This window comes from Myxine glutinosa, chromosome 4, assembly GCF_964187855.1.
Source record: "Myxine glutinosa chromosome 4, kmMyxGlut1.1, whole genome shotgun sequence".
Classification (NCBI taxonomy): domain Eukaryota; kingdom Metazoa; phylum Chordata; class Myxini; order Myxiniformes; family Myxinidae; genus Myxine; species Myxine glutinosa.
Window position 1 is genome coordinate 37,789,400 of NC_136264.1, and position 16,551 is coordinate 37,805,950.

A 16,551-nucleotide genomic window follows, 5' to 3' on the forward strand; every position below is an offset into this window, starting at 1 on the left:
TTGTTAAGCCTCCCCCTCCTCCTATAGCATAGGGGAAGGCTTATTGCTGTTGTAGGATTTGTTTCTACAATTAGCGCCCCCAATTCTGAATGGTACTACAGAGTTTATTCGACCCCAAGGAGTACTAAACCACCATTTAGAATTGTTTTCTTCTTCTTGCACTCTCAACACTCCAAATTTCCAAACTGTACAAATTTCCAAGCTGTATCGCAGAGCTGGCTGGGACTTTCGAAGTGAAATTTTGCACAAATAATGTGAAAATAAAGTATGTGACGTTGACCTAAAAATTGACCTTGACCGATTTTTAAGGTCATGACCTGGTCATATAATTTTTTTCCTCGCCATAACTCAACTAAGGTTTGTCTGATCAAAACGAAATTGCCCTAAATAGATAGCCTAAAGCCCTCCCCCTTCCACAGATCGACCAATGTCCTTGTTCTCTACTGTTGTTGTGCTTGTGTGCTTCCCTCTCCCTCCCCCCTCATATATCCTGCTCCCTTCATTGTATGTTTTATGTGTCTGTGCATGTTTTCATGTTCAATGCGTTAGCTCTTACACAAGTGTCGATGCTGTATTTGAAAAAAAGCAAGGGAAAAAAGAGCAGGTCGCATTTAAACGTAATATATGTTATACCCTCTTGTTTAAAGGTTAAGGTCTTACACCCCTAGCAGTATTAAACCACCATTTGGGTTTCTTCTCCTTTTTCTAGCAAATTCCGAGCTGTATCTCGGATCCTGCTGGGACTTTCAAAATGCAAATTTGCATCCATAATAGAAATAAAATGTTTGCGGGGTTTGAGATATTGCTTTTGATCTTGACCTAATTTTTAAGGTGATGATCCAGTTATAGACGTGTTAACATATTTCACCATAACGCGATTAAAGTTTGTCATATCGGAATGCATTTTCTCAATTTACACTATATCCCTAAATGTTGAAAGTCAAGGTCAAATGGTGGACCGAAAAAAACTTGGCCATCGTTGGCTGACGGTCCATGGGTAAGCCGCTGGCGATCACCTAGTGTAATCTCTTCAGTCAGGGGAAGGCTTACCCTTGGTGATTGCTTCGTAATCCCAGACATTTACATGTCTTGTTGTTGGATAGAGTCATTGTAACTGCTGTTATATCTTCTATCTTCTATCTATCTATATATATAAAAGAAAGTTTTTGTTTGTTTGTTTGTCTGCACGCGAACGGTGAAATCTCCTGAACGGTGAAAGATAGGAGGAAACCTCTAAAACAAAAAATGTCGTGACGGGCCCCGGGAAGGTTATAGGCTAGGTGGCGAGGCTGGTCGAGGCCGCCTCGGCCGGGCTGGGCCCATTTCGCAATTAAAAGCTGAGCTGAATTATAGTAGTCAATCTTCTACGGCCGCGAGTAAAAGCTGAATTATAGTAGTAAATTCATTCAAAAAGAACCAAAAATGTCGGGATGGGCCCCGGAAAGGTTATAGGCTAGGTGGCGAGGCTGGTCGAGGCTGCTTCGGCCGGGCTGGGCCCATTTCGCAATTAAAAGCTGAGCTGAATTATCGTAGTCAATCTTCTACGCCTGCGAGTAAAAGCTGAATTATAGTAGTAAATTCATTCAAAAAGAACCAAAAATGTCGGGACGGGCCCCGGGAAGGTTATAGGCTAGGTGGCGAGGCCAGTCGAGGCCACCTCGTCCGGGCTGGGCCCATTTCACAATTAAAAGCTGAGCTGAATTATAGTAGTCAATCTTCTATGGCTGCGAGTAAAAGCTGAATTATAGTAGTAAATTCATTCAAAAATAACCCGGGCAACGCCAGGTGCATTCGGCTAGTTGTTAATATAATAATAATAATAATTGAAAACTTTTGTGTTTCAGAAACTTTTTCAAGAAATCCATTAAGTTGATAAGTCAGGGAATGTATTTGTTGTTTTAAAACCTTGAGACTTGCTTTGAGGTGTTAAAAAATAACTTTTTTGTCATGCTTTGCAGGCATCCAGGATTGCTGACCTTTCTGGTCCTGGGCCATATACTGTTCTAGTCCCAAGTCATAAAGCCTTAGTCACTGACAGACAGGTAAAGTATCTAGTCCATGATCCGAAATGATGTTTAAGACGAGTATCATTTTCTCCAAACCCTTGCATAAGTCTACATGCACGTGAGAATTAACGAATATTTTTGATGATTATTGTCCCAATCTTTTGTCCTTTTGTTTTCAAAGTTGGTGAACCAATGGTCTAAAAATGGGCAGATGCTCCAAGTTTTGCGCCACCACATTGTGGCATGCAGTGAACTCTTCCTCATAGACATGCAAGATAAGCAACAAGTGCGCAGCACACATGGAGACCTGATTCGCCTGACGACCTCACCAGTAGGTTAAATGAGGAAATATGGAGATGGGAATGATATGGGGTTTCTGATACTCTCTTGCAATAACTGTCATAAGAACAAATTATATTGTCTGTCCATATGTCCACCACATAAGTTTCAATAAATAGAATTTGGAGGAATGGATGCACTTTCATCATTATTTAATTAATGGTAGTTTTTACAAGGGAAAATATTGTGTTGCTTTTAATAAGTAAACTTGTTATTTTAAAATTTCTCTCAAAAAGTTTTATTCTCTTTTTAATTTATTTCACTTGTTAGCTTTTGTCATCCCTTTTGATGTCTGAGGCCCACAGGAATGCTGGTAGTGCAGCATATAGATGCTCATTTGCAAAGGCGTTGGAGCAGATGTTCTGAATTGAAACTTCAAATAAAACATGAATTAAGATTCACTCAATAAAGAAAGTTTCACAAGTGAAGCCCCCCACACCCCGCATTCCCTGAAACTTCAAAGGTGACTTGCGCATATAAATGGCTAGCACAGCATGCAGAGCAGAGGGAAGGAAATTAGGTGATTTGTTTGCCTGGATGGTTCAGATAAATCTCAAATGCGACTCATGATGCTGGTGTCACAGTTTCCAATCCCAAATGTTGCATTGATTTGCCCATTATTTACAATTACCCATGCAAGAGAGGAATGATAAATTGCCAAAAAAAAAGTTTTTTAAGGAAAAGAAGATAAGGAGGATAGGGAAGGAAAATAAAGAGGAGGAGAGTTGGTGCTGTTTTCTTGTATGGAAATATCGGCTTATGGAGGAGCTAAACAGTAGAGGGCAGCAGGTTCACATCATGACAGTATCAAATGGATCCAGTGAAACAAAAGGACACAAAGGCATCAGAAATTAATATACTGTGCATTCAGAAAGTCTTCAGACCCCTCCACTTTTTTCACATTTTGTTATGTTGTAGCCTTATGCTGAAATCGTTTAAATTCATTTTTAAATTTAAATTTTTTATTTTAAATTCATCAATCTACACTCAATATCTCATAATGACAAAGAGAAAACAGGATTTTAGAAAGTTTTGCAAATTTATTAAAAAGAAAAAATTGAAATATCACATTGACATAAGTATTCATACCCTTTGCTATGACACTTGAAATTTAGCTCAGGTGCCTCCCATTTCTTTTGATCATCTATGAGTTGTTTCTACACCTTGATTGGAGTCCACCGGGGGTAAATTCAATTGATTGGACATGATTTGGAAAGGCACACACCTGTCTATATAAGGTCTCACAGCTGACAATGCATATCAGAGCAAAAACCAAGCCATGACGTCGAAGGAACTGCCTGCAGAGCTCAGAGACAGGATTGTGTCGACGCACAGATTTGGGGAAGCCTACAAAACATTTTTCTCCTGCATTGAAGGTTCCAAAGAGCACAGTAGCCTCCATAATTCTTAAATGGAAGAAGCTTGGATCAACCAGGACTCTTCCTAGAGCTGGCCGCCCGACCAAACTGAGCAATCGGGGGAGAAGGGCCTTGGTAAGAGAGGTGACCAAGAACCCGATGGTCACTCTGGCTGAGCTCCAGAGATCCTGTGTGAAGATGGGAGAAACTTCCAGAAGGACAACCAACACTGCAACACTCCACCGATCTGGGCTTTCTGGCAGAGTGGCCAGACGGAAGCCTCTCCTCAGTGAAAGACACATGAAAGCCCGCTTGGAGTTTGCACAAAAGCACCTGAAGGACTCTCAGACTGTGAGAAACAAGTCTCTGTGGTCTGATGAAACCAAGATTGAACTGTTTAGCCTCAATTCTAAGCGTCATGTCTGGAGGAATCCAGGCTCCGCTCATCACCTGCCCAATACCATCCCAACGGTGAAGCATGGTGGTGGCAGCATCATGCTGTGGGGGTGTTTTTCAGCAGCAGGGACTGGGGGACTAGACAGGGTTGATGGAACAATGAACGGAGCAAAGTACAGAGATATCCTTAATGAAAACCTGAAACAAAGCGCTCAGGACCTCAGACTGGGCCGAAGGTTCACCTTCCAACAGGACAATGACCCTAAGCACACAGCCAAGACAATGCAGGAGTGGCTTAGGGATAACTCTGTGAAGGTCATTGAGTGGCTCAGCCAGAGCCCTGACTTGAAACCAATCGAAAATCTCTGGAGAGACCTGAAAATGGCTGTCCACCAACGGTCCCCATCCAACCTGACAGAGCTTGAGAGGATCTGCAGAGAAGGATGGCAGAAAATCCCCAAATCCAGGTGTGCAAAGCTTGTCGTGTCATACCCAAGAAGACTCGAGGCTGTAATCGCTGCCAAAGGTGCTTCAACTAAGTACTGAGTTGAGGGTCTGAATACTTATGTCAATGTGATATTTCAGTTTTTTCTTTTTAATAAATTTGCAAAACTTTCTAAAATCCTGTTTTCTCTTTGTCATTATGGGGTATCGAGTGTAGATTGATGAGGGAAAAAATGAATTTAAACGATTTCAGCATAAGGCTGCAACATATCAAAATGTGAAAAAAGTGAAGGGGTCTGAATACTTTCTGTATGCACTGTATGTGTGGCAGAAAGGAACAGGCAGAAGGGGAGTGGAGGGGGCTCAGTGAGAGTATTAGGGAGCAGGTGTGTGCATGGCAGAATGCATGAGGTGATGATAGGCAGCACTCTTAAAAGACTGGAGGGAGGGGCATGATAGAGGGACGAAGAAACTGAGGTGAAAGCCCAGATAAGAATTGGCAAAGGTAACAACCAGGTATGGGATTTTGCTAGAATGCATGCGATATGGGTAAACTGGGGGGAATAGTGGGCACGATCGCAATGCCAGAAATTAGGCAATATAAAACCTATTCAACCAAACTGGCCAAAGTGGACGAGAAACAGACCTTGGGACTCATCTTCCTTCGAGAGATGCCAAAGACATGGAAAGCCTTGGGCTTGATAAAATCCTGGAGAGCAAGAGGGGAAGCCGCTACGACAGCCTGGATATGCGGACCCATATTCCATGATCCATCAGATAAAGGATTTATACACAGCAATGAGCTCTGAGTGGCTCAGAATGGGAATTGTTCTGTGGAATGAATGAATGAATGATCGTTTTAAGGCCATTTTCCCCGCTAGAGCGGGGGTTAGCCTTGCGGGCCCCATGACAATCATGGTTCCCTGTTTGAGGCAATGTTTTTATGGCCGGATGCCCTTCCTGACGCCAACCCTTGGTCGCCTCTTACGATGCGCAGGGATACGGTGTACCTATTCTAAACCGGGGTACGCACCGGGATCATTCATCCCAGCAAGCTGGTACTCAAAGGTACTCAAGCTGGTACTCAACTCGTTAGTGGGCGTAGCCCTATGAAGGCGGCTTGATTTCGGCTCGAGCTTCCCATCCATGGTCTGCTTCTCCCTCTTCTTCCCTCAACCATAACCAGCACGGTTGACTTCTCCAGACTTTCGTTTTCTGCACACATGATGTGTCCAACATATGATAGTTTCTGTTTTATCATCCGCACTTCCAATTTAAATGGTGGTCTAATTTCTTCAAGCATCGATATAGTTATTCTTCTTGCAGTCAGTCCATGAATTTTTTAAATATTCATCGCCAACACCACGTTTCAAAACTATCAATCCTTCTATATTTTCTTTCTTATTCACAATCCACAATTTCCATCCATACATTGCAAATGGAAATGCCAGAGCATCCATCAGCCTCCTCTTGGTTAGTACTGTGGGGAATACTGAAGAATTATGGGGCAGTTTCAGGATGTGGTCCACTCAAGACACATTGCGATCGACTGGGAGGCCCGGGAGCTCCAGGTCTCACAATGCCTTTTCATCTCTTCCAGGAGATGGCCAGAGGAGTAAACTGTGGGGTTTCAAAAGCCAAGCCTTGTCAACTGACAGAATGACAGCAATTTTGTTTGCACTCGAACACATGATCTAGCCAGCTGACCAACAACTTATTTTACAAGGTCTATAGACAACAGCAGTCTGTCCTTCAAAAGTGTGGTGTACTGTTCTGCACAGGGCAGGGTCATCAGCAAAATGGTACAGAGGATTTTCCATGGAAGTGGAGATTCATGGAGACCATGAATTCCATCATTCATGGAGACCAAGATTGAGGTCAGACCTAAAACCAGCATCAAGAGGAAGAACATGAGACAGACTGCCACAGAGTATCCATTTTTTTTCTGCTTGCATATCAAATCTGATAACCATTCAAGGAGAGGCCATTTAATTCTGCTCGCATACAGGTTGGACAACAAAGCTGAGTGCCAGACAATATCAAAGACCCCCAAAAATAAACCATTGGAGGCCTGTAGGGATGAACTCGTGAAGGAGAGAAAGCTGTCTTTTAAGGGAGGAATTTCAGGAACTGTTGATGTCAGGAACTCCCTCCCCCTGCCTCCCCATCCAAAACCATGATCTTTTCTACCCTCGTTAACCTTCCCCAAGCCCACCTCTTTCCAAGCTTCCAGTTTTTCCTTCTTGAGAATTTGCAGATGTATCCATCTTGTCCAACCCATGTGTCCTCGAGCCCTCATTCTTCTCTACATCCTTATTTCTCTAAGTCTCCGTCTAATTTGTCCCTCAACCCTGCTCTTGGTGTAATCCCTCCCTCTCTTTCTACTGTTCCTTTTGTTCCATTACGCCACCATTCTATCTATTCTTCATTCTCGCTCCTCCACGAGCCTCAATTTTGTGTGCAAAAATATATACAGTATATTATGGGAGATGGTGGACTTCAGACAAGGCCACAGGACCTTACTAAACTGCCATACACAACATTTATTCTCTAAAGATTGGTGATGAGAAAAACACTTTTACATGGGAATTATCAGAAAAGCCAAGAGAAGCAGAGGAGAAGCTGGACGGGTTTGAGTGTAATATTTTACATGACTAAATCTAACAAAGAACTGACATTTGAAGAGATTAAAGTCTAAAAAGATAAAGGATGCTATTTTGCAAAAGATTACAGTTTGGGGACTGTCACACCGGCAACTGACATGGTGGCAACTGACACCTCAATGGGAGTCCATGTTCATCCATGTCTGAAGAAGGAGTCATCACTGTTGGAGGACGGTAAACCATACATAGAAACAAGAGGTTGTTATGAAGAAAAACACAAAGTCAGATATACTTCATGGAGGTGGTGTCAGGGCAGTGAGGCATTGTGGTGAAGGAAGTTATGAACATATACAGCACACCAATAACAGAATGAGAGCTCGTCTGTCAAATCGCCAGAGAGGTGGGGTTCATGAGCCGGAAACATGCTGCGGGCGGACGCTTATGTCAGAATATGCGGAGGAGACTTTGAAGCCCTCTAACATTAGAGGCTCACATAATGAGGTTGGAAAGAGGAACAGAAATGGGGAATTTAAGAATTTGATGGAGGATAAATGATTATGAAGTAAGTAGTGGGAGAGCTATGAGAATGGAGGAGGGCATAGACAATTGACACTGGTGACCTGAGGGAAGGGGGTTGGCTAGTGAGATGCGGGGACAGGTGGGAGGTGCTTTGAATGGTGGGAGATCTGAGCTGTGGGAATAATAAATAGAGATGGCAGAAACAGGTATGGAAGAAGATTCCACTGGATGCAAGCTTATATCAATAGCTGGCCTGCATTTCTGTTGCTCAATTTGCAGCTCTCTATCACAAACATATGAAGGCCAGGGTGAAAATGTGGCCTCTCTCAACTGTCCAAAAGAAAACAGCGCTGTATTTGCTTTTATTTTGGAATGAGGCAAACGATTTGGGTTTTGATGCTGGCAAGGAAGAACAGAAGGAAAATGGGATGGATCACAAAGCCAGCAGGAGTGGGATGGAGGGAAGGGGACAAAGCCGAGTTGGGACTGGGAAAAGTAATGTAATGGAGAAGGATATCACTTCCTAATTTCAGGGAGAAGCACACGTAGAATGAAGGAAGTAATGAATAACTAAATCTCAAGGAGATGGGGGAATATTGTTAGTTCTGCCCTAAAAATGGTCATTATTTAGTCTGACCGATCAAATATTTACTCCATGATGACATGTGCATTCATCACTAATCACCAACACTGATTCATTGCTTGAGTGCAGGGCAGCGTGATTTTCAACGGGAACGCACATGTCGTAAAAAGTGATCAAGTGGCTTCCAATGGTGTGATACACGTCATTGACCGGATACTTGTGCCGAATAAGCTGCAGGTGTTTGGCGTGGACCCTTCAACTTCCATGGTAAGGTTTTAGTGTGTGACCGTTTGTGTTTGTGGTTTGTTTTTCTTTACTATTCTTCAGATTTTTTTAGGTTAGCTTATTTTTTTGTTTTCAAAGTCAAGATCTCCAGAAAGTGTTTTTGGCTTCATATTGTAACAATTTATTTTGGTTTCACATCTAATTTAATACGTTTTCTACTTGACTCAAATGTGTGTGTTTTGGTGTTTTTGATGTACACCAACCATACACCATACACTTAATAGAGCATTGGTAATGCCAAATCACTTTCTTGGCAAGGGTTATACTAGGTAGTTTCCCATTGCCTTCCCAGTGTTGTTTGTCCGTGCTCCATCCTTTTAAATGCTGATTGTCAAGCAAGGAAGCAGGGCTTGTTGGTCTTCGCATTTCCTGTTTTTTTTTTTTTTTTTTTTTTGTGTGTACAGAGTCGAGGCTCGTGAAAGAGCTAACATTTATCAAACAAATCAAACAAACAAGCAAACAAAGTATATAAAAAGGGGAGCGGTCGACAAGATGGGGAGAGAAGGGGAGGAAGCACACAAACACAACATTTGAGAGCAGGGACATCGGGAGATGTTTTTGGAGGGAGAGGGCCTGGGGGGAGGCAGTATAGGTATAAAACGCAAGGACACCAAGGACTTCCAGGAAAGAAGTCAAAAGTCACCTCAAAAAAGTGGATTTGGGGTGAAATTAGCGGGGGTAGAAAAGATCAAGGTTTTGGATTGGGGAAGATAAGAGATGGTGGTGAACAGCCGTTTTAAAGACCTGGAGGGAGGAATGGGATTGAAGAGAGTGAGGGAGTTTGTTCCAGAGGCGGGAGAAAAGAGGAATGAAGGAGTGAAGGTGAGCAGAGAGTCTTGATTTTGGCAGTTTAACCATAAGAGGGTTGCAGGCAGATCTTGTGCGACCTGCAGGAATATTTGGGGGACAGAGCCCAGAGAGAGCTGGGGGAGCAAGGCCGGAGAGGAGTCGGTAGAAGACGGCAAGACCACCAACCTGCCTGCGGTGATTAAGTGAAAGGCCCTCGGAGATAGCGTCATCGCGGGAGATTCCAATGATTCTGAACGCTTTGGTTTCAACAGCGTGAAGACGAGCTTGGTGTGAGGCAGGAGCACCAGCCCAGAGGGGAGAGCAGTACTCCATTGAGCTGCGGATGAAAGCCTTGTATGTGGTGAGGAGGTCAGGTGTGCCAAGGAAGGACTTCGCACGACGGAGGATGCCCAGTCGGCGACTGGCTTTGGAGGCCAGCTTGGAAATGTGGTTTTCCCAGGAAAGATCATGGCAGATAGTGAGACCCAAAAGCTTGAGTGACAAAACTTCTTGGAGAGGATTATTCAGAAAGTATATGGGAGGGTTGTCCAGTCAGTCTTTTCGGAGAGACATCGTAAGAGTGTGAGATTTGTCAGGATTGAAAGACATGTTCCACTTGTTTGCCCAGTCTGTGATTTTGTCCAGGTCTGCAGAGAGTGAGGAGGCTGCAGACTGCCGATCTGAGGGATGAGGAATGGAGCGGCAGAGAGTGGAGTCATCAGCAAAGAGATAGAGAGGATTTTCAAGAGAGTCAGAGAGATCATTGATGAAGACCAGAAAAAGCACAGGGCCCAGAACACTGCCTTGGGGAACTCCAGCCTGAACAGGAAGAGGAGATGAGAGAAACCCATTCAGGGCCACACGTTGACGACGAATAGAGAGGAAGCCCGCCAGCCATGCGTGGAGATTTCCATGGATACCAAAGGAGGAGAGTTTGATGAGCAGAGCGGGGTGCCAGACCGTATCGAAGGCACGTGATATGTCGAGGGAGACGGCTCTAATTTCCTGTTTGGCATTGAGGACCTCCATCCATTGTTGAGACAGCAGAAGCAGCATGTCCAGAGCAGAGTGACCTGGTCTGAAACCAAATTGATGATCAGAGATCAAGCCATTGGAGAAGAGGAAAGATTTCATATCCGAAGCAATGATGGATTCCATGACTTTGCTGATAATTGGGAGAAGGCTGATTGGTCTGTAGTTGCTAGGATCTGTTTTTGCACCTTTTTTGTGCAAAGCGGTGATGTTGGCTGATTTCCAAGCAGATGGCAGTTGACCTTGAGCAAAAGAGAGGGTGAAGAGAACAGAGAGAGGGAGTGAAAGAGCGGAAGAACAGGATTTTAGGACCCGTGGGCTGATGCCGTCAGGTCCAGTTGCAGAATCAGAGTCGAGGGTTGACAGAATCTTTTCCACCTTGTCAGGAGGAAAGGACACTGTTGGTCAGGATGCATGGTGTGGCACTTGTTTACTGGTACCCACGACAGTAATGGGGTCTGATCTCAACTTAATGTCTTGTTCACTCTGGGGAGGAACTTCTGCTCCTCGCTCACGGTATGAAGACCAACTCCTATTGAGGAGTGTTCCAATTGTATGACTATGCTTATGACCCTTCGGGTTTACTTTTGTGTGTTTGACTATGTACTTCAGCCTTCGGGCTGAGGTACATGTGTATCCTTGTCGGACAGTCTTGTTGAACTGCGTGCTTTGGCCATGGGTTTGAAGTGCACGTCTCAAGTTCTGTTAAAATGTTTGTTTGTTTTTTTACATTTTTTACATAAAAAGGTATCCTTCATGAGGGCCAACAAGCCCGAAACGCATGTCCGTGGATATTCCCTCTGGGGTGGATTTGGGCTATTAAATGATCTTGCCATTATTGGCTGGAGTACAATCCTATGGAGAGGGGGCTGTATCTCTGATAAGCTAATGCTTAATAGGCAGACTATGCAACTGTTTAGCCAGAAAAGCCTCTTTTAAATTACATATATTAAATATGTAAATTAATATAGACAGTATATATTATTTGGGCATGCTTGCAGATACTGGGGTGCATCCTACGTACAGACATAATAAATAAATACTTTATATATTTGAGTGGATTGTGAAACAGCTAATTATATGTTTGATGAGGTGGACTACAACAGCTGAATAAATGAAGTCAATCAAGAATGATTGATTACAATGAGCATTTTATTTAACAGTTTAAATTTTTAGTAAATTCCCTCGCCAGAGGAGAGGGTATTGCATTTGGGTTTGTGTATGTGTGTGTGTTTGTCTGTATGCTCACTTATACTTGCCTACAGGTCACAAATTTAAACCGATTACGAAACTTCACCAAATGGTAGATTTTGTGGTCCGACAAAATCCTATATATTTTTGAGGCCAAAAGGTCAACATAGGCCAAAGGTCAACCACTTTTTTTCAAATTTCTAAAATTCTCAATTTCATCCGATTGACTTTCAATTTGAATAGGATTTTCATATCAGTTAACTGAATTCAACCACCATCTATCTTTTTGATCAATATAGGTCACAAGGTCAACATAGGCCAAAGGTCAACCACTTTTTTCAAATTTCTAAAATTCTCAATTTCCATCCGATTGACTTGAAATTTGAATAGGATTTTCATATCTGCTTACTGAATTCAACCACCAACTATTTTTGAGATCAACATAGGTCGGTCATAAGGTCAACATCGGCCAAAGGTCAACCAATTTTTTGGAATTTCTAAAATCCTCAATTTTCACCCGATTGACTTGAAATTTGATAAGGATTTTCTTATCAGTTTAGTGGAACCAACCACCAACTACTGCTGAGATCAACAACATAGGCCAAAAGGTCAACATCGGCCAAATTTCTAAAATTGTCAATTTTAATCCGATTAACTTAAACTTTGAAGACGATTTGCATATCAGGTCACTGATTTCAACCATTAATTATTTTTGAGGTCAAAAGGATGCTCTACTGAGTGGCATCTACTTTGTTCTGCTTTGCCAAGTGTCGCTCTATGAGTGATTTTTCATCTGTTTGTTTGTCTGTTTGTCCACACAGAATGAGTTTGCTTTTATTTGCAACCGTTGGTCCAATTGACACTACATTTTCACCATAGGAGCACCTCCTCCTGTAGAATTTTTTATGATAAGCATGACGTCATAGATCACGTGGTTTGGGCGCCATCTTGGAAAACCCAAAAAACTTTGCACCTCCATATTTCCGAAACCTCTCCATGAAAAAATGGAAACACCGCTCATTGTCAAGTACTCCCCATGAGAAACACATATATTCATGATGATGTCATCGGTGCCTTCATGATGCATCATAATTAGACAAGTAGCATGCTTGATCCATACAGTTTGAAATTTATTGAGCATGAGCATGAAATTACCACAAAAACTGTATGTGAGAATTATCTTTATGACGTTATTGTTCACGTGGTTCGGCCGTCATATTGTTTTTTGTGAAAACACGAAAAACCCTTTTTCTCTGCAACGGCTGAACAGATCGAGGCCAAACTTTGCAGGCAGAATCGCATACCCATGGCGAACAAAAAAAGTCAGGGAGCATGACGTCATGCGTCACATGGTTTCAGAGTTATGACGTTTTTAAGCATGAACCTTTAAAACCGAGCCGCTCCCTCATTTTTGATCCAATCGAGGGGAAACTTCACAGATCTGTTCAGCATGTCAATCTACTAAAATGTCCTTTTGCAATTTGCGATAGGGCACGTGGTTTGGCAGATATCGTTAATTAAACGAAAATAAAAAAAAAATGGATATCTCTTGTTTATTCTAGAGTTCTCCTCAAGCCGCACCACGCGCCCTCAGCCTCGTCTCGCGAACGTCAACAGCGCGACACAGCACGCGCTTTCTGGAGGGGCGGAGCCAAGCCGAGCAACATATATATTCACATCGATCATTGATCGTGAACCTGAAATATAATAAATTACTGATATTTAGCGACTCGAAAGGTTCTTTATCAACAACTTATTTTCTCGTGCTTCTGCTGACCTGTCTGCAAGGTGTATAAATCGAAGTCCCGAGTGTGAATCACAGGTGAGCCCGTCCTGAGGTAATTAGCGATTGGGAACTATTCAGAACCTGTGGGTAAATAACCCTTGGTAATTTCCCCAACAGTTTTCCGGACAACAGACTGCCGGTAGGGGACATGTATTGCAGCGCAATACTCAGAATGCTTGTTCAATATAAATTGTATCTGGAATTGGTGAAGACCAATGCATTAGCCCACTTACCGGTACCGGGCCAACTATCATAAACATGACACTTTGTTTTGGGTTTTTTTCCAGCCCAACTTCACACAAATGACTGAAAATGAGGGCTTCAACACATTTGCACAGCTTCTGCAGGTAAAATAAACAAATACTTTGCCTTTTTATGTCACAATTTTTCCTTAACTGTGTTTAAGGCTATTTAAAGACTATCTTTACTTACAGGTGTGCCAAAAGCCCACACTGCATGCTTCTGTTGATTCTTATTCCATTTTCCTTACCTCTTTCTACCGTCATAAACATTTTTAACAGCCTTTCACCCATTACCTCCATTATCAGGACTCTTCCTGGGTATCAGCATCCATAAAGCAATGCATTTGAAAACCTCTTTTTTGTCACATAAGCAAGTTGCCCATGCCTACATGGGATTCTAAGCGTGGTAGGGGTGGAGGAAGCAATGCAAATGGATCTTCTGTCATCGAGCCGTCAGGCTGGGAGTGACAATTCACATTTATTGCCACATCCAATGCAATTTAAATGCTCTAATGGCGACGAGGTGCTCAATTTGAAACTTTGTTTGACATACAGTACAGTATGTACACCACATGGCCAAAGGTATGCGGACACCCCTTCTAATTAGTGAATTCGGCTGTTTCAGCCACAACCATTGCTGACAGGTATATACAATCAGGCACACAGCCATGCAATCTCCATAGACAAACATTGGCTGTAGAATGGGCCATACTGAAGAGCTCAGTGACTTTCAACGTGGCTCAGTCATAGGATGGCACCTTTCCAAAAAGTCAGTTCGTCAAATTTGTGCCCTGCAAGAGCTGCCCCGGTCAACTGTAAGTGCTGTTATTGTGAAGTGGAAGCATGTAGGAGCAACAACAGCTCAGCCGTGAAGTGGTAGGCCACACAAGCTCACAGAACAGGACCGCCGAGTGCTGAAGCATGTAGCGCATAAAAAACATCTGTCCACGATTGAGACACTCACTATAGAGTTCCAAACTGCTTCTAGAAGCAACGTCAGCACAACAACTGTTTGTCGGGAGCTTCATGAAATGGGTTTCCATTGCCAAGCAGCCACACACAAAGCGAAGATCGCCATGCGCAATGCCAAGCATCGGCTGGAGTGGTGTAAAACTTGCCGCCATTGTACTCTGGAGCAGTGGAAACGCGTTCTCTGGAGTGATGAATCATGCTTCACCATCTGGTAGTCTGACGGACGAATCTGGGTTTGGCGGATGTCAGGAGAATGCAACCTGCCCGAATGCATAGTGCCAACTGTAAAGTTTGGTAGAGGAGGAATAATGGTCTGGGGCTGTTTTTCATGGTTCGGGCTCGGCCCCTTAGCTCTAGTGAAGGGAAATCCTAATGCTATAGCATACAATGACATTCTAGATGACTGTGTACTTCCAACTTTGGGCAAACAGTTTGGGGAAGGCCCTTTCCTGTTTCAGCACGACAATGCCCCCATGCACAAAGCGAAGTCCATACAGAAATGGTTTGTCGAGATCGTTGTGGATTAACTTGACTGGCCTGCACTGAGCCCTGACCTAAACCCCATCAAACACCTTTGTGATGAATTGGAACGCCGACTGCGCGCCAGGCTTATTTGCCCAATATAAGTGCCCGACCTTACTAATGCTGTCAGTACATATTGTCATGTGACTACCCTGTAGTGAACACCACAGGATGACACGGATGACCAAACGAGCTCTACTCCAAGGCGTTCAATCCAAAAATTACGGTAATCTTTACACGCGAGGGAAAGGGGGATGACGAACTTACCTGGATGACTTCCACCCGACTTCTTCTCACCTGGAAAATTAATCAACTCAAATGACACGGAATTAAAATGTACAAAAATACCGGATTTATTAAAGAAAATGCCAGTCACAAAGAATGCACGATAAAATTAAATTCCTAATTGGAGCGCCCGAATACAGATACAGACCCGAATACAGACAAAGGGAAATATAACTGTGAAAATAGATACAGTAGGTGTTTGTGTGGCACTTAGCTCTAATCGGCTCTTGAGCCTCATCAGGAATCGTCCAGGGCCCCACGTCCTTGAGCGTGAAAACCGCAGGCTGCACTCCGGTGGGTGCGAACTCGGCCTCGCCATGCGGTCCGCTCACTCCTCACTTTGTTGGCAAAGCGAACAGGCATTGGCACGCTGCTCACTCTTCCAGCCGTGCTTGTCCTCACAATCTCGTTCACCAAAGCCAGACGACGATGCGAGCCAGCCACGAGAATACAAAGAGGAGCGATGTCGGGACACGACCGTTCATTGTCAAAGCCAGGACTCGAGAGGACGAAGAAGGGGAGAGCGGAAATCAAGAGGAGAGAATGAAGCCAAGAGCGCAAAATGTCGGGGAGACGACCGCTCGCCACCAAACCCAGAACATGTGAGGAAATCAAGGGGAAGAGAAAATCATGGTGTCTCAAGGAATGTCCTTCGCTCAAGAGGAAGAAAATGTCGGCCAGAGCGCTCCTTTATAGTCAAGGCTCTGACGTCATCTCACGACGTCTCCATGTCCCCTATCAGCGAGTCCCATCTTACCAGTCCTCGCGCCAATCAAATCCCAGATCAATCACTGCTCTTCGGGGCATGGCCTCATGGACCTTTTGTGCCTGTGTGCTCACCAGGTCGATGTTATCCATGGTAGTGCTCAATGTCCTGCTTCCGGTTGTTTTTATTTAGTGTCATAAATGGGCGATTTCTTACTACGTGTGTGTGCTGCTGGTGTCATAAGGAACAGAGGAAAAATAACAGAGGCCAATTACATACAGGGGATTAATTACCCATAATCCCTCGCTAATTAACATACCCCACTCCTCGTGATGGGAATGAAGACATGCTCTTCCACGACATACGGTCTGCACAAATTTCCTACTTATTACATGGGGTTTCTTCTTCTTCACGACAGGCGGAACACACTACCTATACAATTATACCTGGACTAAGGTATTGCCGACCCCCCACAAACGTAACAATAAATATA

General features: G+C 43.6%; 1 protein-coding gene across 1 annotated transcript in view; it reads left to right on the forward strand.

The window, feature by feature from the left end:
- STAB2 (stabilin 2) overlaps positions 1 to 16,551 on the forward strand; it is a 290,004-nt gene that overhangs the window by 199,993 nt on the left and 73,460 nt on the right. The window contains exons 47-50 of the mRNA XM_078775203.1: positions 1,959 to 2,042; positions 2,188 to 2,337; positions 8,378 to 8,515; positions 13,619 to 13,678. Of these exons, the coding sequence (XP_078631329.1) occupies positions 1,959 to 2,042; positions 2,188 to 2,337; positions 8,378 to 8,515; positions 13,619 to 13,678 (432 nt within the window). The remainder of the gene's footprint in view (positions 1 to 1,958; positions 2,043 to 2,187; positions 2,338 to 8,377; positions 8,516 to 13,618; positions 13,679 to 16,551) is intronic.